This window comes from Suricata suricatta, chromosome 16, assembly GCF_006229205.1.
Source record: "Suricata suricatta isolate VVHF042 chromosome 16, meerkat_22Aug2017_6uvM2_HiC, whole genome shotgun sequence".
NCBI classification, from domain to species: domain Eukaryota; kingdom Metazoa; phylum Chordata; class Mammalia; order Carnivora; family Herpestidae; genus Suricata; species Suricata suricatta.
This window is the reverse complement of record NC_043715.1, coordinates 31,745,437-31,770,650: the sequence shown is the minus strand read 5'-3', so window position 1 is coordinate 31,770,650 and position 25,214 is coordinate 31,745,437. Positions and strand designations below refer to the sequence as shown.

The 25,214-nt window shown below is 56.9% G+C and overlaps 1 protein-coding gene across 1 annotated transcript in view; it reads left to right on the top strand.

Annotated features, from left to right (window-relative positions):
- NKD1 (NKD inhibitor of WNT signaling pathway 1) overlaps positions 1 to 24,859 on the top strand; it is an 83,318-nt gene extending 58,459 nt beyond the window's left edge. Inside the window, exons 5-10 of the mRNA XM_029925796.1 lie at positions 10,243 to 10,349; positions 13,292 to 13,387; positions 18,645 to 18,792; positions 19,312 to 19,396; positions 20,585 to 20,712; positions 21,460 to 24,859. Of these exons, the coding sequence (XP_029781656.1) occupies positions 10,243 to 10,349; positions 13,292 to 13,387; positions 18,645 to 18,792; positions 19,312 to 19,396; positions 20,585 to 20,712; positions 21,460 to 22,049 (1,154 nt within the window). The 3' untranslated portion in view covers positions 22,050 to 24,859. The remainder of the gene's footprint in view (positions 1 to 10,242; positions 10,350 to 13,291; positions 13,388 to 18,644; positions 18,793 to 19,311; positions 19,397 to 20,584; positions 20,713 to 21,459) is intronic.
- Positions 24,860 to 25,214: the final 355 nt, after the last annotated feature.

Below are 25,214 nucleotides of genomic sequence, written 5' to 3'. Positions count from 1 at the left end.
GCTGGCTTTCCAGGGGAGAAGGGGAGAGGGACCCTCCCCCTGCTGGCCTGACAGGGGTCTGAGCACTGGGGAGGGTCAGCCCCCCACTTCCCTCCCACACCCACCTGGCTTCCCCACCTCCAGGGCTGTGCCGAAAGACAGGTGGTGGCAGCCTGTGGCTTGTGGCCTGAGGTGCAAATTGGTGCCACACCTGTTTGGCAGACCTGTGTTACCCTGAATGTCCCCCTTGCCCCCCGAAGCGCTGTTTGGGGGTGTCTTCTCCACTCAGCACAGGGTGCAGCTTCCCCTCTGGGTCCTTGGGAAGGGAAAGACCTATAAATGGTCACAGGGCCCTTCTCTCTAGGTCCCCTCTCTCCCTTCCACCAAGGGCTGTCCCCACCTCTCCCAGGGGCTTGACTCACTTCTGCCCCTCCCCCTCTAGTATCTGCCCACCGAACCCAATACTGTGTCTGTTTCTTGTTTTCCGACCTCCACTTGGAGGTGAAAGCAGGCAGAGAGCAGTCTGCTCGCATGTGTAGAAAGCTGACTCCATAGAACGCTCCTAAAGGAACTCTCAGTGTCAGGAAGTCACATGACCCCTCCCCCTGCGGGCCCAGGCCCTACCTCCAGGACCCAGGGCTGCTGGGATACAGGCCTCCCTCTGCACGGCCTGTGGGGTCCCCACTTCCCCAGCCCGAGGGTGTGATAGAGTATCTGGCCCTGGCGAGCAGGGCCGTGGTGTTGGGACTGAGGCCCCGAGGGTCTGAGTGGCCCCACTGTGAACTCAGGACCTGTCTGACTATGGATGGGCCCCTAAATTCATCTCACTACCACCTGCCCCTCGGAATCCATAAGAAGTGTCTTCCTATCTTTAGGATAGGAAGTCCTAGCCTTTGGACTTTTTAGGAATTTGCAAGTCAGACCCAGAGCAGCCTGGCTTTAAACACAACTCACTGGGTGACCTTGGGTGAATCCCTTCACGTCTCTGTCATTTTCCGTGTAGTGGGTAATCATAGCACTTTTTCCTCAGGGCTCCCGTGAAGACAGTGAGGTCATTTATGTAAGCCCAGAGAACAGCCCTGGTGTAGTAAGTGCCCAGGGTATGTGAACCGTCATGAGTCTTATTGTTTCATGGGTCCTTTCTTGAAGGGGAGCAAACTGGTGTTTATAATTATTTACCAGTCCGGATCAAAGAAGACCTATTTTCAAAGTTTCTTTAATCCTGTTAGAATCTCTGACTATCTCCTTCTCCCAGTGCCTGACATAGAGTCTGGTATGCTGTAAGTGCTCAATAAATACTCACGGGAAGAACGAAGTCAACAGCATGAAGTCAGGTGGTCCCCTCCCTCGGGCCCCCCAGGCAGGTCCTGGGTACCCGTCTCAGCCCGGGTCAGTCTGTCTCAGCCCCCAGGTGGGATATGTCCACCACTCCCAGATGCGAGGAGCCCTGGGAAGGCCTTTAGCCCACTTCGTTTCTAGTTGGCAAACTGAGGAGGCCCAGAGAGGGGACATGACCCATCCAAGGTGACACCGCAGACTGAGGCTCATTCAGGGAGTATTTAACTGAGCGTCTCCTGCAGCGTGGGGCCCTGCTGGGTTCTGGGTGCTCACCTGAGGGAGACAGGTAGTGACAACACATTTCTGGTAGTGGTGAAACCCCGTGAGGGGTAGACTGTGCCAAGGCCTCTCCGAGGAGGTGACATGTCAGCTGAGGAAGGAGCCAGTCGTGGGAGGATGAGGAGGGAGAGCAGCCAGGAGGAGCAAGCAGAGCCCCAGGGAGGAAGGGACTTGGGGTTTAGGAGGGGGAGGAAAGGGGGGCCTGCGGGGAGGAGGAGCTGCTGGGGACAAGGGGGGGCCACACGCTTGGGTTTTACGCTGCTTTTGAAGAAGAAGCGTAGGTGCGTGCCAGCTTCTGACTTCCGTTTTAACAAGGTGCTCATGGCTTCTGGGGAGGATGGGCCGTGCGTGGGGAGGAAGGAGGCCATGAAGACAGGCGTGATTACAGTAGTGCGGGCGAGAGGGCCTGGCGTCGCCCAGCGTGGGGGCTGGGGGGCTAGAGGGAAGTGGGGGGGCCTGGAGGTCGGGGTGAGAGAGGGCAGGGAGGTGAAGGAAAGAAGGGGATCCCGGGTTTGCCTTCGACGTCCTGCTTAAAGACTAAGGGCAGAGGTAGTGCCTCTTCCGAGGTGGAGGCTTAGGCGGGTGATGCTTAGGCAGGTGACCGTGGAGGCTTTTGGTTGGGGGCATATTGGGTCCAAGATGGCTGTTGGACACCCAGGTAGAGGTGCCCAGTAGACAGTTGGACACGGAGTCTGGAGGTCAGGGAGCAGCTGGGAGAGAGAGACAGAGACAGAGAGGGAGAGAGGACTTCCAAGGACGTCACCACAGACGGCTCCCCGGCAGGGCCAGTCAATCAGCGGGGCTGGCCGGTGGTTCTCTGGAAGCCCGAGAGGAAGAGGACGTGGCTGGTGAGCAGCGGCCCCCGACAGAGGGGCAGGCGGCCACACCCCCTGGCTGCCGAGTCTCAAAGCCTGAGCTCCTGCGGGTGTCGTGAGGCCCGACTCCACTCGGCCGCAGCCCCCCGCAGCCCCCCGCAGCCCCCCGCAGCCCCCTGCAGCCCGGGTGTCGGCCGTGCCAGCATCGCCTCTCAAGTCCGCTCTTCATAAAGGCTCAGCTGGAAAGTGGAAATTGTGACTTGTGTCAGATACCGAGGAGGCTTTAGTAGTTTCAAGTAGCTCGGGGTGAGATTTTAAAAGTTGGATTTCATCACGTTTCAACTCGGGCGGGACGGAGGGGGAGTGGAAGGGACATGGTATTTTTATCCCGAAAAGGCTTTTTTTCTCGTTCCTGCTCCCTCTCGAGGCATCCCCCCTCCGCCCTCCCTGAACAGATGTTTCGTCTCAAGCCTAGTCAGAACTCAAAGCAGAGTGGCCATCAACCTTCTGCTCTGATGATGGAAAAGACCAGAATGCTATTTGTTGGGAAAGGCTTTTTTTCTTTCCCTTTCCTCTTTCCCCTTAGTCACAACCTGTCCTTAAAAGCACCCTGACTGGCATCTCTGGTCTCAGGAAGGGGTCAACACCCGCTGGTGGAAAGTGCCAGAAGCCAGCTTGGAGAATACAGCATCATGTCAATATCCATTTTGCTGGCAGTAGTGGTTTCCCCTGACAGGCAGGGGCTCAGAGGGATGGATAGTTAAGTCAGGATTCTCTGGGTTCTTTGTACACCCAACCCAAATTCGCTGAAGCTTTGGCTCACGGTATTGAAAGATCCTAGGGTGACTCTGGCCCAAAAAGGGCCCACTGGATCTGGGAGCACAAACTGTGTTGTCAACACACACACACACACTCCCTCCTTCCTCCCTTCCTCTCTCCCTCCCTCTCCGTCACCTGTGCCCTCTGCCCGGGTCCCTCCTGCTAAGGTGGGCCGCATGGCCTCCCAGCTCCGGGCACTCACATCCCGTGAACTCAGCCATCACAGGTGAAAGCCCCCACGTGTCAACATGTCTTGCAAAAGTTGGATGCTCACTTTGCTGGCGCAGGTGGGTCTAGGTTTTGTGGGGCCTGGAGTTTATCCAGTTTGGGGGCCTTCTTTAAGGAAAAGAATACACGATTCTTTTATTGACTTATTTTTTATCCGATTCTGTTATACCTTTGACCCAGATTATATATCTATCCCGCTAAACCTAAATATGTCTATCTCCAACTCAAACCCTCCCTTAGCTCAATTCCAGAAATGCCTGTGTTCCCTCCAGCACCGTGTGCCACAAGAGAATGTACAGAAGTCAGAATGGGAAGAGACAGCAGTTGTAACGTATGGAGGTTAAAATACCTGCTTTGGAAAGTGTCAGAAAACCAAACAGCCGTGTGAAAGGGCCCATGCAGGTGAGGGGCTCATAAGCTTTCACCCCATCGGCTTCAGGATGAACTCTCCCTCGGTACTGACCGAGGCCCCCGCAGCCATCAGGATGAAATACACCACTGGGTGCTGGGCGCACTCCTGAAGTTGGAGTCGAATCAGCCCTCTGTAAACTGAGTGGATGGAGATGGGGGGTGTGTGGCCACCAGAGGAAGTCCAGATGCTATTCTCGGAAGGAGGAACATGGTTGCAAGACAGGCAGGGACAGGTGTCCACTATTGTGTAGCAGAGTGGGGATGCCAGCGGCCGCAGAGTCAGGAAACTAGGCTTTAATTCTTCTGTTTGTATTACCTTCTGGGTTCAAATCCCGGTGGTTCCACTAACTACTGTGGACGCCCCGCGATGTGGTGTGACAGGCACTGTCCTGCATACTGGGGCCACAGTGGGAAGCTGGCGTACGAGTCTCACTGAGCAGGGAACCCTAACCTAGCCCCTGGGGGTATGCAGACACCTTCTCCCAGGTTTGGAAGGCCTAAGAGGATCCGGAGGGCGAGGGGAGCTGGAGAGCCAGGACACGCGTTCTTGGTGGGGATCACAGCGTGAGAGCAAGGCTGGGTCAAAACCCGGAAAGCAATCCCGTGGGGGGACAGGGCTGAGAGACGACAGCAGGAGATCATTCTCAGCAGGGCTTGATCCATTTCGCTTTTTGAGTTTCGTTTCCTCTTTGGTAAGACTTACACAGTACCCTACCCTGCCTGTGTTATTCAGAGGCCCTCATGGAGTCACACATGCACCGCTAACTCCACCAGCCCACTGCCGTGCCCTTTGACGGACCAGTTTGTGAGTGTCTCTAGGACCCTCTCTCCGTAAGGAGAGCCTCGTGCAAATAATGCAAGAAACCATTTGGCCTGGAATGTACATACGATATCTTTCTCTTTTTACTGGCAGCAGATTTACCCGCCTAATTATATTTGGTGTAGGCTAATATTAAAATTCATCTACATTCCCTCTAGCAGCTGCTGGTGGAGGGCTGGGGAGTCAGAAGCATCCTGGCAAGCCACCCCGAGACTAAAATATTCACAGCAGATCATCCGTACGCGGACAATTGAGAAAGGCCTGTGGGGACATTAGGGTGGGTGTCCAGCCGCCAGCAAGGAAGCTGTGGCTCGTGTTACATCTTACGTCGTGTCAGCGGGGAAGGACGCGGCAGGTAACCGGGCTGCGGGAGCCATGCCTTTGAGCGTTAGTAACTTCTGGTCTTTGGTGGGGCTGATGTGGTCATAACCGTGTTTCAGACTTGTGCCCCGCTTCCAGAGCGGACTATCCACCAGGCCTTTCTGGATGGCGTTAAAGTAAGCTGGCATTTGCCGATGCCGTCCAGGGTTTGGATGTTAGCCTGAGTGGGGCTTCAGGAAGAGACCTGCCTCTTTCACCCCTGCCCCCGCCCCACCCTCTCACTCCAGGCCCCAGTCTCAGTCAAGCCAGAATTTATAGCGTGTTTGTACGTAGCCTGTCTTGTGTCTGCCTATGGGATTTTGTGCCCTTCAGCACACGGGATGGGATGGCTGCCCCATGTGTGTGTGGTGCGTGCTGTGTGCTCTGGGCGTCCTAGGGGCCACTGGCCACAGGACCCCGGCCCCCAGGAGACCTGCCATCTGGCTGCCGGGATGTGGCGGGCTCCTGCGAAGCTATCAGGAGACCCCAGGTGAGACCGTGCAGAATGAAGTGCTAGGCCGCATGGGGACAGACTGCCCTCGCGCGTGTGCCAATTAGAGGAAGGAGCCCCCTCAAGACACCTTTCCGCCGGCTGAGAACTGTCCCCAGCAATCTGCAGGCAGATGAGGTCCAGCCTGTGAACGGAGTCCCCTAGAGTTGTGCAGCGCACGGCCTGCCTCTCGGATGACCCCCGAGCCCCTTGGGGAAGCCCCCTGAGGTGCTGGTCCTACATGGGAGCCAAGGAGGGTGGGGCTGCAGGAGGGCGGGGCTGTTTTATTTCGCTGCCCACGCCTCATACCCGTTTGGGCGGCGCCAGCTGTCAGCGGCTCCGGCTGGGTGGGCTGTGCCATCCTGTTCACTGGGTCACTGCTATTTGCCAGGCTAAACAGTCCTGAGAAAGTGACCATGGTTCTCCCAGCATGTGGTCCCAAATGAGCTGATGATACCTCCCGTTGGGACTGCATGTGCAGGGTGGGCGCTGGGCATCTAGACCCCATGATCACCCCCAAAGATCGTCTCCACTTGGGTCTTTTCTCGCTTACTGGCGCTCCTCTGTGCTCTCTTCTTTCCCTCTCTTCCTCCCCAGCCCCCTCTTCTTCTTAAACTGGGGGAGGGACAGGGAAGAGACTGTCTTTGATCTCAGTGGAGGAAAAAAGTCTGTTCTGTTCAGGCTTTTGGCTAACACAACAAACAGTGTTTAAAATTTAACTTTGCTTAATTAATTAGTAATTCTGTTTAATGCTGTCTGATCTCCCTCCAAAAGGTATTTTGAAGCTTGAGAAGGGAACATCAAAGGGAGCCGGGTGAAGATGGTCAAGTAATGCATTTAATCTGGCAGTTGCTGGGGGTGGAGAGATGCCAGGTTGGGAGCTAATGTGGGAGAGAGCCATCATCTGGTAAACACAGCCAGCAGGCTCCTCGCAGCCATGGTGTGAGGAAGGACAGGGGGTAGTTTCCAAAGAGAAGGAGCTCCACACACCACCCCCAGACTCATCTGAGCTGAGAATTGGTTTTAAGAAAGCCGAGTTGGCATTTTCTTTCTTTCATGCCTACTGTGTATGGTTGGGCAGGTTGTGTACTGCACAAGAGTTTCCAGTGAAGCAGATGAGCAGCAGGTGAAATCCAGCCTGCATCCTGCTTATCCGGGTACCCTAGTGGGCAAGGAGGGCTGCATTTACCGAAGTGTAGTTCACAGTCTTTTCTTTTTTTAAAAAAGATTATTGATTGATTGATTTTTAAGGTGGGGGGTGGGGAGAAAGAGAATTCCAGGCAGGCTTCTAATTGTCAGCACAGAGTCTGACATGGGACTTGATCTCACGAACTGTGGGATCATGACCTGCGCCAAAGTCAAGAGTCAGACATTTAACCAGTTGAGTCACCCAGGTGCCCCCACAATCTTTTATATAAAGGGTCAGAAGAGTACATCTTTTAGGCTTTATGGGCCCTACAGTTTCTGTTGTGACTCCTGAACTTTGTGGTTGTAGAGTGAAGCAGCCATACACAGTGCACATGAGCGTGACTGTGTCCCAATAAAACTTTATTTATAAAAACAGGCATTGGGTGGGCTGGGTTTGGCTCACAGGGCATAGCTGCCCAGCCCCTGCTCTATCATCCAAAGGTTCTTCACAGGCAATACGAACCCAGAATATAAGCCCAGACTGAGTCTTTGAACTTGAAGGCTTTGCTTTCCTCCTCAGTCCATCCCTTTCCTTCCTTCTTTTCCTACCTCTCCTTCAGCATGCCTTTCTTCTTTCAAGTTAGCAGTATTGCCTGTTGTTACGGTGAGTGATTCAAGAGTGATCAGTGTCCCTCTCAAATTATATCCCCCAAAAGATCATCTCTGGGGGAAAAAATCCGCTGGGCTGAACAGGAGTAAGAGACAGAGAAGGGGCTTGAAATGTGGAGCCAGCCCCATTTCAACAAAAATGTTATTGTCTTTGCTGGTTGGTCGGACCTCGGCGGCCTGAAGTGAGCACGCTTTACCCTTGCTGTGCGTGCCCATGAGCCCAAGGGTCGATGGATAGAGGGCGGCTTGTTCTGCCCAGGGGTGGCAGGGCTGGGTGCTGCTGGTGTCGTTTGGTTTGAGAGGGTTCACATGTGGGTGTAGAAGCAGGGCCCTGAGTTCAGTCCCTCCCTCTGGCACTGGGGTCTGCCAGGCTTTCTGACCAGCTCTCTGGTACCTCCTCTGGCCATTGGGGGAGGAGACAGTGGCCGGGTAAAGGGCCTTTGATGGGGACAGAGGGTGCTCCCAGTCCTACTGCCTGTCGGTGGCTAGCCCCATGGATGTCCGGGTGGTTTTCTGAGCTGGGTTGGGATGAGGGACCCCCTGGTGAAGAGAAGGCAATCCGGACCACACTTGTCCTTAGAGAAGACACGGGAAGAGGCTGAGTGGTGGAGGGGGACGTTTTCCACCCCCGCTGGGTGAGGAGAGAGGAGGGGAGGTAAGGAGGGCTGTATGTGGGGAGGGGTGCTCCAGAAAAGGAGAGAGCAGGGACAGGGGTTTCTTTTCTTTGGGTTTTATCAAGTGGAACTTGAAAGGCAATGTTGAACCTGAAGGTGGTTTTCTGATAACTTCTCTTTGAACTTGAAGTTTGGTTTCGATAAGCCTGGCTGGCTTACATCTCCAGCCAGGACCTCTGTGGAGGGAGGCTGCGGCTTTGAAGACGCGGCTGGCCTTTGTTTTCCTTTCTTTCTTTCCTTTCTTTTCTTCTCCTGCACGCCCCCCCCACTGACCCCCACAGAGGGGACTGAATAGAAGATGTTGCAGGTCAGGAGAGCACCATGGCTTCTCCAGGGGGGCAGTTTGGGGGTGAGGGGGAGCATTTGGATCTGGGCTATCAGCCGGGATCGTGGCTCATCTCCATCTTTTGCAAAAGCCAGCGTTTACCGAGCACCAGTGTCTGTAAGGCACGGCGCCCATGCCCGTAACTCTGTGAGGAGGAAACCATTTCATCCCCATTTTACACACGAGGAGACTGAGATCCAGAGACCACCAGTGCCTTACCCAGAGTTGCCCAGGCCAGTCAGCAGCAGGGTCAGGATATGGACCCAGAATATCAGTCCCCTCCACCAGGACATCCCGCCGAGCTCAGCAGTTGCTGGGGGCTCTTAGAGCAGACGGCTGGCCACAGAGAGAGACCCCACTCCCTGACTCGCTCAGACAAGCCTCTAGATCTTTTTGCCTTCTTTTAAATAGAGGTGACAGTAGTGCCTACTTATTTGTCGCCTCATAGAAGTGACTTTGCCTTGTACCCTGTCTGGTCCCATGATGGCGGCTGGTCTGGCCCAGCGGGACACCAGTTTGGGGGAGTCAGGGTGGCCTAGGCTGTGTGCTCGGCTATCCTTGGGTCACTGGCTGACTGCTGGCTTGACAGGCTCTGGTCGCTCTGGAGTGGCACACCTCCCGGCCATTGCGGTGTTGGCTCTTGAAGGGGCGGGGAGGGCAGGACCTGGTTTTATCTGCTGTATCTGAAGCGGTCAGCATCAGCCACCTTCCCTCCTGTCAAGTGCTGCCCACCTGGAGGCCTCAGAGGAGTTGGGCCTCCCTTTAGGCTTGTCTTCTTTGGCTGCATTCTGTGAAAGCCCAGAAAGGGGGCCAGGGTCTGTGACAGAGACTGGATCACCAGCTGGACCCCTGGAGCCCTAGGGAATCGCTGCCTTGCTGTGGGGGCATCATGGGCCAGGGGAGGGGGGTGCTCCCCACATCTCTCTGGGCATGCCCCGAGTGAACAGAGAGAAGGCGACACTCAGGCCCAGCTGGGAGGGGAGCTGCGGACGGAGCCAGGTCAGTCCGTGGCCGCCACGGCCTTCCTGTCCCCGCCTGTCTGGACTGGTGACCAGAGCATCCTTATCTTCAGCTCCTCCCTCCCCGTCCTGCTCCCCATCCTGGGCTGTCTGTGTTTGATATGATGCTTCTGTGTCCAAAAGCCTCAGTTTTGAGAAAACTTAGCTACCAGCTGCGCCGATTCCCAGGAGGTTGAGTCGGGGTGGGGGTGGGGGCATGACAGCCCCATCACTACTGATGGCAAGGCCCCTGTGTGCTGGCCCCAGGCCATTATCAGCCGTAGCTCATGGGATCCACACAGGGATCCCCTGGGGAGGGGACTGTTATGGTCCGAGTTTTATAGTCGGGGAGACTAGGTGAGATTTCTGGACGCGTTCTGTGACCCGCCCCGGGTCACACATAGTGTCAGAAGGCTCCAGACGTGGGCGGAGGCCAAGTTCCCGGCTGAGAGAGCACCAGGCTTCCGGTCGGCCTCGCTCTTCTGACCACACACCAGTGCGCTGGGCGCAGGCGGGTGGCCGGTGTGTCTGCAGGGACCTTGGCGAGTCTGTGCGGCACGTGGCCGTGTCCTACGTGCTCCCTTGGGTTGGACACTGGCCTGGCTGGCTGCAGGTTGCTTATCTGAGCTGGAAAGTTGGGGCAGAGGACGGAGGCCTCAGGGGCCCCCCGCAGGAATCTAAGTGGCTGGCAAAGTGTGTGCTGGATGGGTCACCCCCCGGGCAGCCCGGGACATTCCCAGGGCCCAGCGAGCACAAAGGGATTTGGACTCCAGCACACAGGTGGGACGGGCTGGGGGGAGCACCCTGGCGGTCCTTCACACGGTCCCCGGGACAAGCCACAGTGGGCACGGTGGCCCCAAGGCCCAGCTGGGGACTGTCCTCATGCTTTTGCCCTTGCCGTCCCCGCAGTGGCCCTGCCTCCCGAGAAGACAGACGGGCTGGCCAGCGGAGACGAGAAGAGGAGGGAGAAGACGAGTGAATCTTGCCCGGGCTCCAAGAAGCAGCTGAAATTTGATGTAAGTTTCCTTTCCTGGGGTGGGGAGGAGGGTTTGCTCCCCTCGGGGGGACTTCTTGAGGAGGGAGACGGAGGCTCGTCCACATGTGAAGGCCCTTCACCTCCTGTGTACAGGGCGGCCTCCATGGGAGGCGTGTCCTGCCCTGTCTGGGGCCACCGCAGCTCAGCACAGGCCCCGAGGACCGCCTGCGGCCACCTGTCTCCGCCCTGACTCCTGCTGGGCTGTGGCCAGGGATGGCCTTCCCCTCTGGGCCTCAGATTTCCTCAGTAGTGAGAGAGGCCTTTCCTTCCAACTCCTGGGGCCTGTTCTCATCCTGGGCTGGTGACCAGCGGGCAGGAGGCCTGAGGCAGGTCCCAGACCCGATCTGGGACTCAGTTTCCCTGTGGGGTCGCCAGCAAAAGGAACATGCCCTCCCAGAGCTCGCAGTCTGTCTGTCCCGCCCGGTCCTACACAGTATGTTAGGCTCCTGCTGGGTGCCGAGCAGGGCCAGGGGGTGAGTGAAACCCGGGCCTATCGGCACTGCGCTTCCCAGCTTCTCCCTGCCCCCCCTTGCCCCTCCCTTCTTTCTTCTCTGCTTTCCTCCATGAGACCACAAGGGCACAGCTCTGGAACCAGCAGGCTAGGGTTCAAAGCCAAGCTCTGCTGCTGCCCCACTGACCTCACCTATGAAATGGGAGTAGAACGGTATCCGTCTTATCGGGGTGCTGTAAGTACAGTGGGTCAGTGCAGCTAACGTGCTTAAAACGGGGTCCAGTACCACGTAAGTGCTTTCCTTCTTCCTTCCTAATGAGCTTGATTGACACCTGCTGGTTACCAGGGGACCCAGTGGTGGGCATGGCTCCTGCCCTCCTGGGGTGCAGTGGGGTGAGGGGACCTGGGAGCATGTGGGGGGAGGGGGGGTTGGCCACCTGAGTCAGGCTGGAGGGGTGCAGAGTGACGAGCTCTGTGCAGTGCGGTGGCTGCAAGCACGGGCTGGAGAGGACAAGGGTCCGAGTTGAGCCTCTGAGTGCAGGAGCAGGGGTTGTGAGAGGTCACAACGTGAGCCTTTGGGATAAGGAGAGCACTTTAGGCCAAGGAAGCAGCAGGAGCAAAGGCCCAGAGACCTGTGGTGTGGGAATAACAAGCTTCATTGTACTGAATGGTGACGGTGGGGGCTGGGGGGGGGCTGCCACGGGAGAGGGTGTAACACGGGACACAGCGGGCCCTGAATGCAGGTGCCCAGGTGGGCAGGCACAACCTAGTCAGGTAGAGTGGGGGGGGGGGGGGGGGTTGCTGGCTTCTGCCCAGAGCCCACCGGAGTCCCTAGGGTCTTCTGGGGGTGGTTGGCAAAGCAGGGGGCCTAGCACAGCAGCAGATCGCAGACCTAGATGCCTCGCTTGCCTGGATGCCCGTTTCTGGAAAGGGCCCTGGTGACCACCTGGGACTCACCCAGGGCCCATGAGGGGGTAGGGGTGGAGGGACGTGGACAAAAGATGCACATGAAAGAGGTTGAGGGAGGTGGGGATAGTTACTCAGCCCGGAGCTGTCTTTGGAGCTGAGCACACGGGCCAGGGAGGAGGAATCGGGTAGATGCTGTGTGTGTGTGTGTGTGTGTGTGTGTGTGTGTGTGTGTGCGCGCGCGCGCGCCTGCATGCGCTGGGCAAGTGCTACGCTACATGAAACGGTGCCTCGCAGAGCAGAGCGGGCACTTGGCAGGTATCAGACGGGCATGTCACAACTGAGGGAAGGCTGACTTTGAACTCAGCGTGGGCCGCCCGAGGACTGCTGGAGGGAACTGGCTTCGAGCTGCGGAGGCTGGGGGCAGGGACGCCGCACTCGGGCACGTCCTGCCTGCGTTCCGAGGCCGGGCACCAGCCCTCTCTGGGGGTGCTGCGCCTGACTTCCTGCAGAAGGGGAGGGGAGCTGAGGCAAGACATGGAACAGAATCGTCTGGGAGCATCTTTGCTTGTCTTCATAGAATCCTGTGGATCTCTTTTCCAAAACAGCCAGGTTTCTAGAACTTTCTATGTGGTGTTCAGCTGGCCCCTGCATACGTGCTGCCAATGACAGAGCTCACTGCTTCCCGGCTCATGTCCCTGTGGTTAGACACGCTGGGCTGTGTGAGCGATGAAAATGAAGTCATTGCTACCGTTAACATCCATCATATGTTAGCATTCCAGCAAAGAGAGTAGGGGCTACTGCCGTTAGCTGGACGTCTCTGTGTGCCAGGCAGCTCCGCACTTGTCCAGTCCCACCGCTGCAGTCCCTGAGGCAAGGACTTGGGAGGCGATCCCAAGGAACGGGAAAGGAGGGAAGCCAATACCAGTGGGCTAGTGGGCTGATCACCACCAGGGCAGCCGGGGCTAGATGCAGAAGCTGGGTACTTGAGGAGGGAGGTGGGAGGTCAAGAACTGTCCCCCACAGCTGCAGGGGGAAGCTGAGGGGCAGGGCAGTTCATGCCCCCAATAGCCTTGGGAGAACAGTACTGTCCTTTTCCATAATGTACGTGAGGGGAAACTGAGGCACAGGGAAGCCATGAGCAGGGTCACACAGCTGCAGAGGGCCACACACCAGCTGGCCTCTGGGGCTCACGGAAGCTTTACCTTTTCATGCTGACCCTCTCCTGCCTGCCAGGTCAGACGGTCACCCTGGGAGTCCTGCCATGGCTTGCCATTACCGGGCCCCATGACTCCCAGTGACTTCTGTCCCTTGGTCCAGGTTTAGGCTTCCTGAGGCCACAAGCAGCCTCACCTCACTCGCGCCCCTGGTCTTTCCTTTGCCTTCAAAGACCCAGATGCTGTCTGGCACCCCTGCAGGCATACCTCCCTCCCTGACCCCTCTTGTCTTGGTCATTGCGCTCTTCCTTCACACAAGGTCTGGGGAGGGCGGCGGGGAGGCGGCAGCCCCAGGACCTGGCACCTGGGTGCCCCAGACATGCCTGTGTGCTGTCTGTTTGTGCTCAGGAGCTACAATGTGACGTGTCTGTGGAAGAGGACAGCCGCCAGGAGTGGACCTTCACCCTGTACGACTTTGACAATAATGGCAAGGTCACCCGTGAGGTAAGTCTGCGCCTCGAGCCCTCCTGCCCCTTCTCCTTCTCCTAAGGCTGGTGCTGCTTCCGCGGTCAGGCTGCTGGGCAGGGGTGGGGTGTGGGGAGGGGAGCAAAGCTGCCGGAGGGGTGTGCCAGAGCTGCCTGGTGAATGGGCAGAGGTGAGGGGTGGCCAGGCTCCCTGGCACCCAGCCTAAGCTCTGCTCCCACAGGGGAAGGAAAGTTAGGAGCAGGTGCAGTGCCTGAAGTCCTGCCCCCGCCTGTCTGCAGCCCCTGAACTCTGGCTGGAACTGGGACCACACCTCAGCCAGTGTGCCCGGGAGATGGGGCCAGAGGGGCACACAGAGGCCGGGTGGGGCCCCCCGTGCCCATACAGGAGCGAGCACCCCCAGCACCGAGGGCCGTGTCAGTGGCTCCCTGCATGGCCATGTTCTTTTTTCACCCGTCTCCCTCCAAATGCCCGTGTCTCTGCCCTTAGTCCCCCTGCCACACCTCTCTCCTCCCTGTGTGCCTCTCACCCTTCCTCCATGCCTCCGTGTGAATGCTGAGCACCCACTGTGCGCATGCACCGCACCCTAGGTGGGAGCACGAGGTCAGGGGACCAGCACAGACACTGTTCCCGCCTGTGGCTCTGGCAGCTGCTCTGGGAGGCAGGTCCCCGACAATTACAGGGCAGCTGCAAGCTGTGACATGTTCAGTGAAGGCAATAAACGGTGCAACAGAGAGGGACCGGTGTGTCCAGGGAGGCCTCCCAGGGGAGGCAATGTGGTGTGCAGAGCCGGGGGACAGAGTCTGGGCTTGGACAGAGCAGGGGCTCTCGGGCGTGTCAGGAATGGGAGGAGACCGGTGGGTGCACCAGGAGACGTGCTGCGGCCAGACAGGCCCTGGCTGTGACTCCTGGTGCGAAGAGAAGCCACTGGTGGGTCAGTTTAAGCAGGGGCATCACCCGGTTGGAATTTTTACTGTTGCTGTCTCCCTTGTACCCTGGACTTGGGTATCACCCCCTTCTGCCTCCTTATTTCTTCTCCTTCTGTTCCTCTTGACATCTTGTCCCTCCCCAGGAGGCCCTGGTTTCCAGATGTGTGAGGGGTCCAAGATGAACGTGGCGGCCACCTCTGGCTCGCCAGGGCGTCAGGTGTGTGCCCCGAGAAGCTTTGCTGTCTTATCCCCCTGCCTGGCTCAGGGATAGGACGTTCTTTTCTGGGAGCGGTGCAGGAGAGGCTGCTGAGGGGAGATCTGGCTGAAGAAGGGACATCTCTTCCTCAGCCGTGGCTTAAGGAATGTCAGAACAGGGTGAGGGAAGGAGCCGTGAGGGACTTCTAACCATTCAGGACTCTTTGGGCTGTAAGTGACAGAGTCCGCAGCAAACTGCTGTAGGTTAAGGGGGGAAAAAAAGGAGTATATTGGTTCATGTAACTGAAATGTGGTCCAGGGCACTGACTTCAGGCATGGCTGGATCCAGACGCTCAGGGTCTTCGAGACTAGCTGCCTTCCTGGCTCTGTGTCATGTGCTCCTTCACTGTCTGGCAGCCTTTTCCCTGGCCAGGAGCATTTCACCCTCTACCTGAGACTCTCAGCACCCCTCCCAACTCAGAAGTTCCAGAACTGAATTTCGCTGGCCCCCATTGCCTCACGGGTGGCCCCGACCCAGTCATTCTCGCCATGGGCATGTGATGCTTTAGATGCCCTGTTCCAGGCCGTGTGCTCGTTCTGGAGCCTGGAGGAGGCTATTTGATACGTGAGCCACACAGACCGAACGTGAACTTTTGTTCGGCTCAGGAAATAAAATCAAGGTGCTACTCTTAGGGGAAGGGGATTGTGGGCAGGCAAGGCCCCCGAGAGGGGCCTGGGTGCGTGGGAAGCAGTGTAAACCGGCCCCGGCTTGAGACCTTGCTTGTAGGGGCTGGGGAAGGTTTGGGCGGACCCCCGTCCGCTCCAGCTGTGGCACTCATGTGCGGGGTTATGGTTTTTGCAGAGTGAGAGGCGTGATTCTCCCCCAGCCTGTCTGCACTTATCTTCACCGAAAAATGCATTGCAGTCTGGAAACCTGGTTAACTGAGCCAGGTTGCGGTGGCCCCGACGAGGCGCGGAGGCCGCGCGGGCAGCCGGCCGGGCCCCTCAGGGGTGGGGTGGCACCACCCTGTCTTCTGACATGCGCAGCGGTGGAGGCCGGGCTGCCTTCTCCCTCCCCTTCTGGTGGGGAAATGCCGACGAGCCTCACGTGCTGTCCCTAGAAGGGTCCCCCGCCCCCCACTTCGGAGGCCTTACAGGAACCTGCTGGCGGTCACTGCTGTCTGATTCCGCATCTTGCCTTCCTCTACCCTTGGCAACGAGAGGAAGAGCAGGGGTTTCCAAGGAGGTGCTCCTGCCCGGCCCAGAGAAGGCCATCCCTGGACTGTGTGTTCCTTCTGCCTCGGAGCGAGGAGGCTGGCTTCTGGGCTAGGGAGAACCCGGCCTCGAGTTTCCCTCGGTCTACTTTTAGCCCCAAGGCCACGCCTCAAACCTGGCTGTAAATGCCGGTCCCCTCCATGCTCTCCGGCGGTCTGCTGGCACGCTTGTGTGCTGCGGCTGCAGCTCGGAGCTCATGTCTGGGCCAACTTCCCACCTCAGAAGAAAGCACCTGCTCATTTGTGCAATAAATATCCCCGGGCACCTGCTTCTGCGTGCTGGGCCCCGTGCCGGCCAGAGTGGACTTTCAGCTGGGATGGCCAGAGCCAGCCTGTTCCTAGACCCCGAATCCCAGCGCCCCCTGCTTGGGATGATGGTCGGGGGATGATGGTGGAGGCCCTCACTTTCCTCCTCAGTAAAATGGAGATACTGATGCCTCCTTCTTGGGCTTCCTAAGATGGTTAGAGGGAGGGGCAAGCGTGGCTGTGCAGAGCAGCCCTAGGGAAGAAGGGCGTCCCCTGTGGCCATCGCCAGAGGAGTGGAAATTGCTGAGTGAGCCAGCAAGCATGGTCTCAGACCGGCCGCCTCCACAGACGTTCCGGCCCAGCCCTCCAGAGGGTGTTGTTATGAATTAAGTTATCAGCCTGGGAGGCTCAGTCGGTTGAGTGTCTGACTCTGGCTCAGGTCATAGTCTCACAGTTCATGAGTTTGAGCCCCGTGTCTAGCTCACTGCTGTCAGTGCAGAGCCCGCTTCTGATCCTCTGTCCCACACTTGTCTCTGCCCCTCCCCGGCTCACAGGCACATTTTCTCTCTCTCTTTCTCTCTCAAAAAGAAATATCAAAAAAATTAAGTTATTGCAGGCAGTGAAAGTAAAAATAGATGAATTGACTCCACCAAAATTAAAAACTTCTGTGCATCAGAAGACACGATCAGCAGTGTGAAAGGCAGCCTACAGAATGGGAGAAAATATTTGCAAATCACGTACCTGAGGAAAGATTAGTATTACAGACGATGAAAAGAGCTACAACTCCACAATAGGAAAACAAACAGCTCAATTAAAACATGGGCAAGGAGCTTGCTACTTACTGTGTCCAAACTAATGGCCAGTGAGCACGCAGAAAGATGACGGACATCACTTGTCATCAGGACATGCTCATCCAAACCGCGGTGAGATCCCACCTTATAGTCACGAAGCCGGCTGATGAAAAACACCCCCGGGGCGCCTGGGGGGCTCAGTCGGTTAAGCGGCCGACTTCGGCTCAGGTCACAATCTCGCAGTTCGTGGGTTCGAGCCCTGCATGGGGCTCTGTGCTGTCAGCACAGAGCTTGCTTCGGATCCTCTGTCTCTCTCTCTCTCTCAAAAATAAATAAACATTAAAAAAATCATTAAAGAGGTTAAAAAACAAACAAACTGGAAGTTCCACGGGCCGCCGAGGAGCTGGCCCAATGAGCCCTGCAGGCGGTCGGTGGGGACGTGAGATGGTGCCACTGCCTGGAGTTGGCAAACAGCGCAGAGTTCCCACGGGATGCAGCCATTCCACGGCCGAGCACACCCCCAAGCAGGGTCTCCAGGAGATCCTCCTGCCCCCGTGTTACAGCAGCGCTTTCCACAGCGGCCAAAGGGCATAAGCCACCCAAGGGTCATCCAATGACAAACGGACACACGTATCCACACGATGCAGTATTACTCAGTCGTAAGAAGAAAGAACGTTCCAGCACAGGCTGCAACAGGGATGAACTTGGAGGACTGGATGCTACAAGGACAAGGCCAGTCACAAAAAGGCAGATACTCTGTGGTCACCAGGAAAAGACTGTCATAGAGACAAAAAGTAGAATGGTGGCTGCCAGGGGCTGGGGAGGTCGGGAAACAGGCTGCTGAGAAAAACTAAATGAGCATCTGGCATCGAAGATTCTGAAGATTTAGCAGGAGATTCTGGATCTCAGGGGCGACCCACACTCAGCCTGCTTTGCCACAGGGCACGTCAGCTGTGGTAGGTGGGAGCTGCCAGTGCCTCTGCCGAGCTCTGCCTGAAGGGCTTATGGGTGGAGAACGAAGCAGGGGCTGAGCCTGTCTGGTCCGTGGGGCAGATGACTGGCCTTCTGCGGGCCTGCCCTATAGAGAGCAAACACCTTGTCCACAGGTTTCCTAGTCATTTAAAGCTGGAAGGCCCCCCTCAGACAAATGGCCTCACCCCATGCTCAGAGCAGAGGGAGACCCCATGTACCCCTGCTTCTGCCGGTCAGGAGCGGTTTCTTGGAGCGTGGGCTGGACACCAGTGTTCCGGTGGCGGGGATGCATAAGTGAGGCCCAGAGACGAGATGAGATTTGGTCACGTTCTCACAGCATAGCTTATCTTTAGGGACACATCTGCTTTTCCATACGCATTCAGAAGGGGCTCATCCGCCCTGGAGCAGGTGCTGTGGGTGCCCTTCTTCCCACCTGGACCGCTGACCTGCCTCTAAGTTCACCTGCTGCTGTGGTGGCTGGTGTCCACCATAAGTCTTTCTCTGGTGCTTGGGAGCTGGCCCAGGCTTTACAGGACAGTCCGGAAGCCCAGGTGCACCTGCCCCCAGGGGTAGGGGACTCTCAACCATGGAAGGAGAGAGTTTGCCGAGGTGGGTTCCACATAGTCTCCCCAAGGGCCCGAATATGACTGAGCCTGGCTGCCCACGGCCACTCCTGCTTATTCAGCTCACCCCCTGCTCCCTGCCCCCTTGCTTCTGGGTCCCAGGACACCTTCCCCAGTGAACCTCTCACATGCAAGTTTGTGCCCTGGTCTTGACTTTGGGGGCGCCGGGGGCTTCACCAGGCCCTCTGGGGCCCAGGTTGTCGAGGCACTGTGCCTGAACGGGGGCTCTCTGCTTCGCTCCGCTGCAGGACATCACCAGCCTGCTGCACACCATCTACGAGGTGGTTGACTCCTCCGTCAACCACTCCCCGACGTCGAGCAAGACCTTGCGGGTGAAGCTCACCGTGGCCCCCGACGGAAGCCAGGGCAAGAAGGGCATCCTTCTCAATCACCCTGGTGAGGGGCTGGAGGGCCGCCCAGGCCACAGCAGAACCCACCTCCCTAGGAAGGATCATGGCCCCACTGGAAGGAACCTGAGCGAGTCCTGGGCGCTTCCTCTGGGAGTGACTTTGTGGACAGGCGGGATTTGAGTGGGTCCTTGAGAGTGTGGGATCTGGATAGGGGAGGGATTACAGGTGGGGGGCCCTGTGTAGGCGAAGCCCTGGAGGGAGGCATGGGCATGTGTTGTGAGAAGCACAGGCAGGGATGGCTTTGAGGGCCAGCTGAGGAATGGGGGTGGGGAGGAGGAGTCTGGTGGAGGAGACGGTAAGGGGACAAGTAGCTGTGAGACCCCTCTGTCTGGTACTGGCTAGGAGAACCCCTTCCACGCAGCCGCTGTGAGCTGCCGTGGGCCACTTGTCAAGGGCTGCATGCAGGGAGCTTAGAAAACCAGAGCAGAGCCAGGAAGCTGGCCCAGGTACAGGAAGAGGGCCCAGGAGCAAGCCACTCACCTGCTGTTTCTCGGGCCGGACTCAGACCTGCAGAGCACGAGGCCCAGAGCGGAGACCAAGCCCGCCGAGGAGCTGCGCAGCTGGGAGAAGAGGCAGCGAGCCCCGCTCAGGTACCTTGGCTCCTGGGGAGGGGGGGCGGGTGGACGATAGCCCAGTGCGCCTGAGCACATATGCAGCGCCAGCTGTGTGCCCGCATCTGAGGGATGCTAAGCGGGGGGCTCCTGTCTGTGGTCTCTTGGTGGGGGGCAGTGATCTCAGAGGACAGGCTCAATCAGTTAAGTGTCAGACTTTGGCTCAGGTCATGATCTGGAGGTTCATGAGTTCGAGCCCCGTGCTGGGCTCTGTGCTGACAGCTCAGAGCCTAGAGCCTGCTTCACATTCTGTGTCTCCCTCTCTCTCTGCCCCCCCTTCATTTGTGCTCTTTCTGTCTCTCAAAAATAAATAAACTTTAAAATAAAATACTTGTCAGGCAAAGAAAAGAAAAGAACTTAGTTGCCTGCAGGGAGGGGAAGAGAGGAAGAGCAGTGTAGGAGGCGTGAGGATGGAGGAGCCATCAGTGGCCCAGAGAGGCAGGGGCTGGGTGTCTGTGCCTGTTGTGAAGTGGAAGGAAGTGACCTGAGTGAGAAGCACAAGCCCAGAGGGGACAGAGAGAAGGCAATCCAGGCTGGGCCTTGGCTTGTTGTGGGGACAGGGCTGGGAATCCAGGCTGTGGGGAGAGGGGAGTGAGGGAGGCTGCTGGCAGATTTGAGAGCCTTGGAGGGGAGAGGCAGGAACCGGACCCCTGCAGTGAGAGAAATGGGGCCCCTGGGGAGCACCTATGCCCCCACCCCTGTTCTTACACACTCTGGTAAGGCCCCTTCCTGGTTTTGGGGGGGTTCAGAGCCTGCCGCCCTCCGCTGCAATGGCTTGGGGACTCCTGTTCACACCCGCTGAGGAACCAGCCCCGGAGTCAGGTCTGCAGTGGGCACACATGGTTTGAAGCCTGACTTTGGGGCATCCTGAAGCTTTGTCCAGTAACCTCTCACCTTTACTTGGATCTGTTCAAAGCAGATACCTATCTGGTTCTCCCAGAAGGCCCAGGGAGGTCGGCAGAGGTCTTATCTCCGCTGTCAGGGGAGGAAATAGAGACATGATTGCCGAGATGAGCACTCCTTCCTCCCACCCCCTCCCAAGACCCAGAAAGAAATGAATGGAAGGTTCAGAAGAATTTGACCCCAGTAGACTGTGGGACTTCCCCCTACCAGGGGTGGGGGGGTGTGGGGCTGGTGCCTAACCCCTCATATGCTTCCTTGTCCTAGGTTCCAGGGGGACAGCCGTCTGGAGCAGTCTGGTTGCGACCACCATTGCGTGGATGAGAACATAGAGAGGAGAAACCACTACTTAGATCTCGCCGGGATAGAGAACTACGCGTCCCAGTTTGGGCCTGGTAAAGGGGCTCCTCCTGCGCCTGCAGGGTGGGGTGGGGGCGGGGGGCGTTCACCGTACCCCCTGGGCTGGGGGAAGGCACAGCTTTGATGGGACAGGTTCAAGAGGCCTCTTGGAGGAGATGACGTTAAACACATTTAAGAGACGAACGCAGGCACAAAGTTGAACAAAATCAAAGAGAATCTTAGGGCCTGTAATGCAATGAAAGCAATAGTTCCAGGCCCCGCCCCAGGCCACCTCCGCCCCTGTCTCTGTCAGACTAGCAAGATACTGCTGTGTCGTCCTCAGTCCTCAGCTGCCGACATCCCTTGTCGCCTTGCTAAGATCAGTGAAGAGGCAGCCCACTTTAATTTCACAACCCCACCCCCTCCTCTGCTTCCTCCCAGTGTGTGGAATTCCCCCGTCGGTCATCTCTGTAAGTGAAGGAAGATGCCTGCATTTCCTTCGTGTTCCCATGGCCTCAGACAGTCAGCAGTGGCTCTGTCTCTCTTTCACATCCGTCTCCTGGAAGGGGAATGGATTCGTTTGAAGGACGTGACAAAGGAGCAGTCCTTCCCACTTAGCAGATGGCCCAGTTCCATTCCGGAGAGGTTCCTGCAAGGCAGTGAGGGACATTCGGGGCGGGCAGAGGGGCTCTGAGGACAGGTAGCATTCTTGGAGCCCTGGGAGGTGGGGGTGGTGTCTGGGGCACAAGGCAGCACCAGCGCACAGTAGGTGCTCATGAAATATCTGTTCAATTGGTTCCTAGGCTCCCCATCGGTGGCCCAGAAGTCAGAGCTGCCCCCCCGCACCTCCAACCCGACTCGGTCTCGCTCCCATGAGCCAGAAGCCATCCACGTCACACACCGAAAGCCCCAAGGCGCAGACCCGGGCTCCTTCCACTTCCTTGACACCCCATTCGCCAAAGTCTCGGAGGTCCAGCAGCGGCTCCGGGGCACGCAGGACGGGAGCAAGCACTTTGTGAGGTCTCCCAAGGCCCAGGGCAAGAGCACGGGCTTGGGCCACGTGGCCCGAGGGGCAAGAAGCAAACCCCCTCTGGGTCCCGCCATCCCAGCGGTGTCTCCAGCCGCCCAGCTGGCCGCCAGCCCGGCCCTCCTCCCCACTCTGGCACCCCTCGGGCACAAGAAGCACAAGCACCGAGCTAAGGAGAGCCAGCAGGGGTGCCGGGGTCCGCAGGTGCCGCTGGCCGTGGGCGGCAGTGTCATGGGGCGGGACCGCATGAGGGACCTGCCTGCTGTGGTGGTATATGAGAGCCCGGCCGGCCAGGCGGTGCAGAGACACGAACACCACCACCACCACGAACACCACCACCACTACCACCACTTTTACCAGACATAGACCCCTCCCTGGAAACCCCCACCCCTGCCATATGAAGGACCCCCCTCCCCCGCCCCCCCAGGCATTATTATTCTATTAATTATTGTTATTATGATGATTATTGTTATTAATAATTATTGTTACTCCACTAATATTCAGCTAGCCTCCATGTAGAAGATCTATGGAAACACAGAACTAAACTTTTATTTATATGTTGTGAGGACTGTGTAACTTACCCAAGAAATGACTCTGGGTCTGGAAGTGGCTGGTGGATGCTTGCTCGGGCTCCGGAGCTGCGGTTTCCATGCAGGCTGGTCCACACCCTCCCCAGCTCTGGGGGAGCCCCCTGCCAGAACTGTGCCCCACCCCGGTCTCTTCCGGGAGAGCGCCCTTACCTGGCCTGCTTCCAGAGACCCTCAAAATCTCCGAGAAGATAAACAGCTGCTACCTCTTAGTATTATTTCTGATTTTATTTTGCCCTTACCTGATTGTAACATGCTACAAGGGATTTCAGCGGACTGCAGATGCGTGACCCTCCTGGCTGTTGTGTTATTTTTACGTCCCAACCTAGGAGCCCTAGCTGTCCTTTCTGGAGTGTTCTCATTCACGCTTTTCGAGTGGGATCACGTCCTTGCCCAAACCAGTCCCATCTTCCCTGCCTTGCGCAACGGGAAAAGACTTCTCGTCCTCCCTGCCCCTTTTCTCTCTTCTCTAGAAAGATGCGCACACGTGGTTAAGGACTGCCCCCAAACCAGCCGTCTCATTTTGGAAACCTCTGGAGAGGCGCCCCAACCACACACACAATGGTGGTTTTCCAAGATCTGTGTGTTGTCGGTTGTGGCGGAAGGTGTGGAGACCTCGAGTTCTACCGTTGGCAAATACACACGTACCTACACGGTTCTCTTATGGAGCCTCCTGTATCTATAGCCAGGCGCCATCTGTCCATTTCTATGTATCTTTTGATAAATATACACTCTCAGGTACCTGCTCTGGTGTGCAGAAATCGGTGGCTGGCTTCTCTAGACATTTCCTGAGCCCGGATGTGACCCTGCGGGCCTCCTATTTGGGCCACTCTCCATCAGATGCGAATGATCACCTGCCTCTCCTTGGCAGGTCCTTTTTTGAGGTTTGGGGTCTGACAGATTGAGAGAGGACTGCTGGAGGCTGGAAGCGTGGAGGGACATGAGGACGGTGGCCAGAGCTGGGACCCTGGAGTAGTGTCCTCCACAGAGCAGGATTTTATCTGATGAGGGCCTGGGGAGACTAGGAGAAGGATCACTGTCAACTAGTCAGGGTCCCAGGATAAACCGATGACACACACTCAAACTGGGTAATTTGAGGGAATATTTACAAAGTGTGGGTGATCCAGGGCTAGTGATGTGTGGTGTCACTCCTGCCCCTGCAGTGGAGGGGATGGGGGTTCACCCTCAGCAGCAGAGGGGTGGGGCTAGGGGAGCCACCTGAAAGAGTCGGGAGGGACCTTCACTCAGATGCAGGCACCCTGTGGGGACCCTGCAGGGAAATATGATAACCTGGCTTCACTCCTTCCTGCCCTGCATCCTGTTGAGACTCCACTGGCTGGGGCCACAGGGCCGGGGAGTTATTGCTGAGGGTCACATGGACATCCTTTCAGGGCTGACAGTGAGTGGAGGGACAAGAAGGAGTGGCCAGCTGCCTGCCTTTCTGCTGCTTGGTCCCCAGCTGGCACCCCGTCTTGCTGAGCCTCTGGTTTTGGTTTGTTGGTTTCGATAGTGAGCTCAGGGAGCACATCAGGCTCAGAGAGGTTAATTAACTTGCTTGAGATCACACAGCAGGTGGCAGAGCTGGGATCCTAGTATCCCCTGTGATCCCTTTAAGCACTGGAGCGCTTAACCACTGGGTCAGGGCTTCCCTTGTTTTGAGTTGTAGTTTCTATTAGTCAGCATCCAGCATGATGGGAACATAACCAAAGCAGGGCAGGCAGGCAGGGAGTTGGCTTTGAGAGGAGAGAAGCCAGGGTGTGAATGAAGCCCTCCCTCTCGGGATTTATGCATCCACCACTTTGTCATGATGAGGGGGCTGGGGCCCTCTGAGCCCCATTACCGCATGGAAAAGGATCTGCCAGCAGAAGCCCAGAGCAGTATTCTGATTGGCTGGGCTTAGAGCCGGAACCGATTCCTGGGCCAATCACCGTGGCCCACCGGGGTCACATGTCCAACCCGCGGGAAAGGGGGTGGAGTCTGCGCCGGAAGGCAGGAGAGGAAGGATGCTGAGCCGGCAGAGCTAATGGGGCCGGAGGATCAGAAGTTGTGTCCCTACAGGGAGTCTCTCTGCGGTGGCTTTAGAGCATTTCCTCAGCCTCTGAGAAGAGGTCCCATTCCATCTCTCCCAGCCCCATGCCTGTCAGGATTCTGTTATTTCTCAGTAACTGGGATTTATTTAAAATATTATTTTGAAAAACCGTGACATGTGCAATGTTAAAGATTCAAATAGTACAAAACGTTGTTCGGTGAAAAGTACACTTCCCTCCAGCATCCCTGACTCTTACCTTCCTGGGCAGTCGGAAGCCTAGTGGTGGTGAGCATAGACGTTGGGGCCAGGCTGCCTGGGTTCAAGTTCTGACTTCTTAGCGCTGTGTTCCAAGTCATACACCGTACTTCTCAAGCCTTAGTTTCCTCTCTATAAACCTCAGTTTCCTCTTTATAAAGAGGGATTATAAGAGATCTACCCCACAGAATTGTTGGGAGATTCAGTGAGTTAACCTATGCCCAGCCCATAGGAGCATTATGAAAATGTTAGCTGCCATTATTTACAAGAATAAATGCATTTATAGACGATATCTCTTCACTTAAGTTTTGTTAATTTTTTTGAAAAGACTTTGTTTCAGAGGACTTTTAGAACATGCATCCACAGCCTCCCCCCAAATGGACATCTGTCACCAGAAGGGTAACATTTTTTACCAAAGATGGACCTACAGGGACCCACTGTAATGACCCAAAGTCCATAGTTTGCCTTGGAGGGGGTCACTCTTTGGTGTTGGACATTCTATGCGTTCAGACAAATGTGTAATCACATATCCGTCATTCTAATGTCATACAGAGATTTTCATTGCCCTCAAAATCCTCTCTGCTCCTCCCATTCCTCTCTCCCCTGCCCCATTTTGTTATTTTATTAAATATTTCAAACAAGACTTGGAACAGATAACTG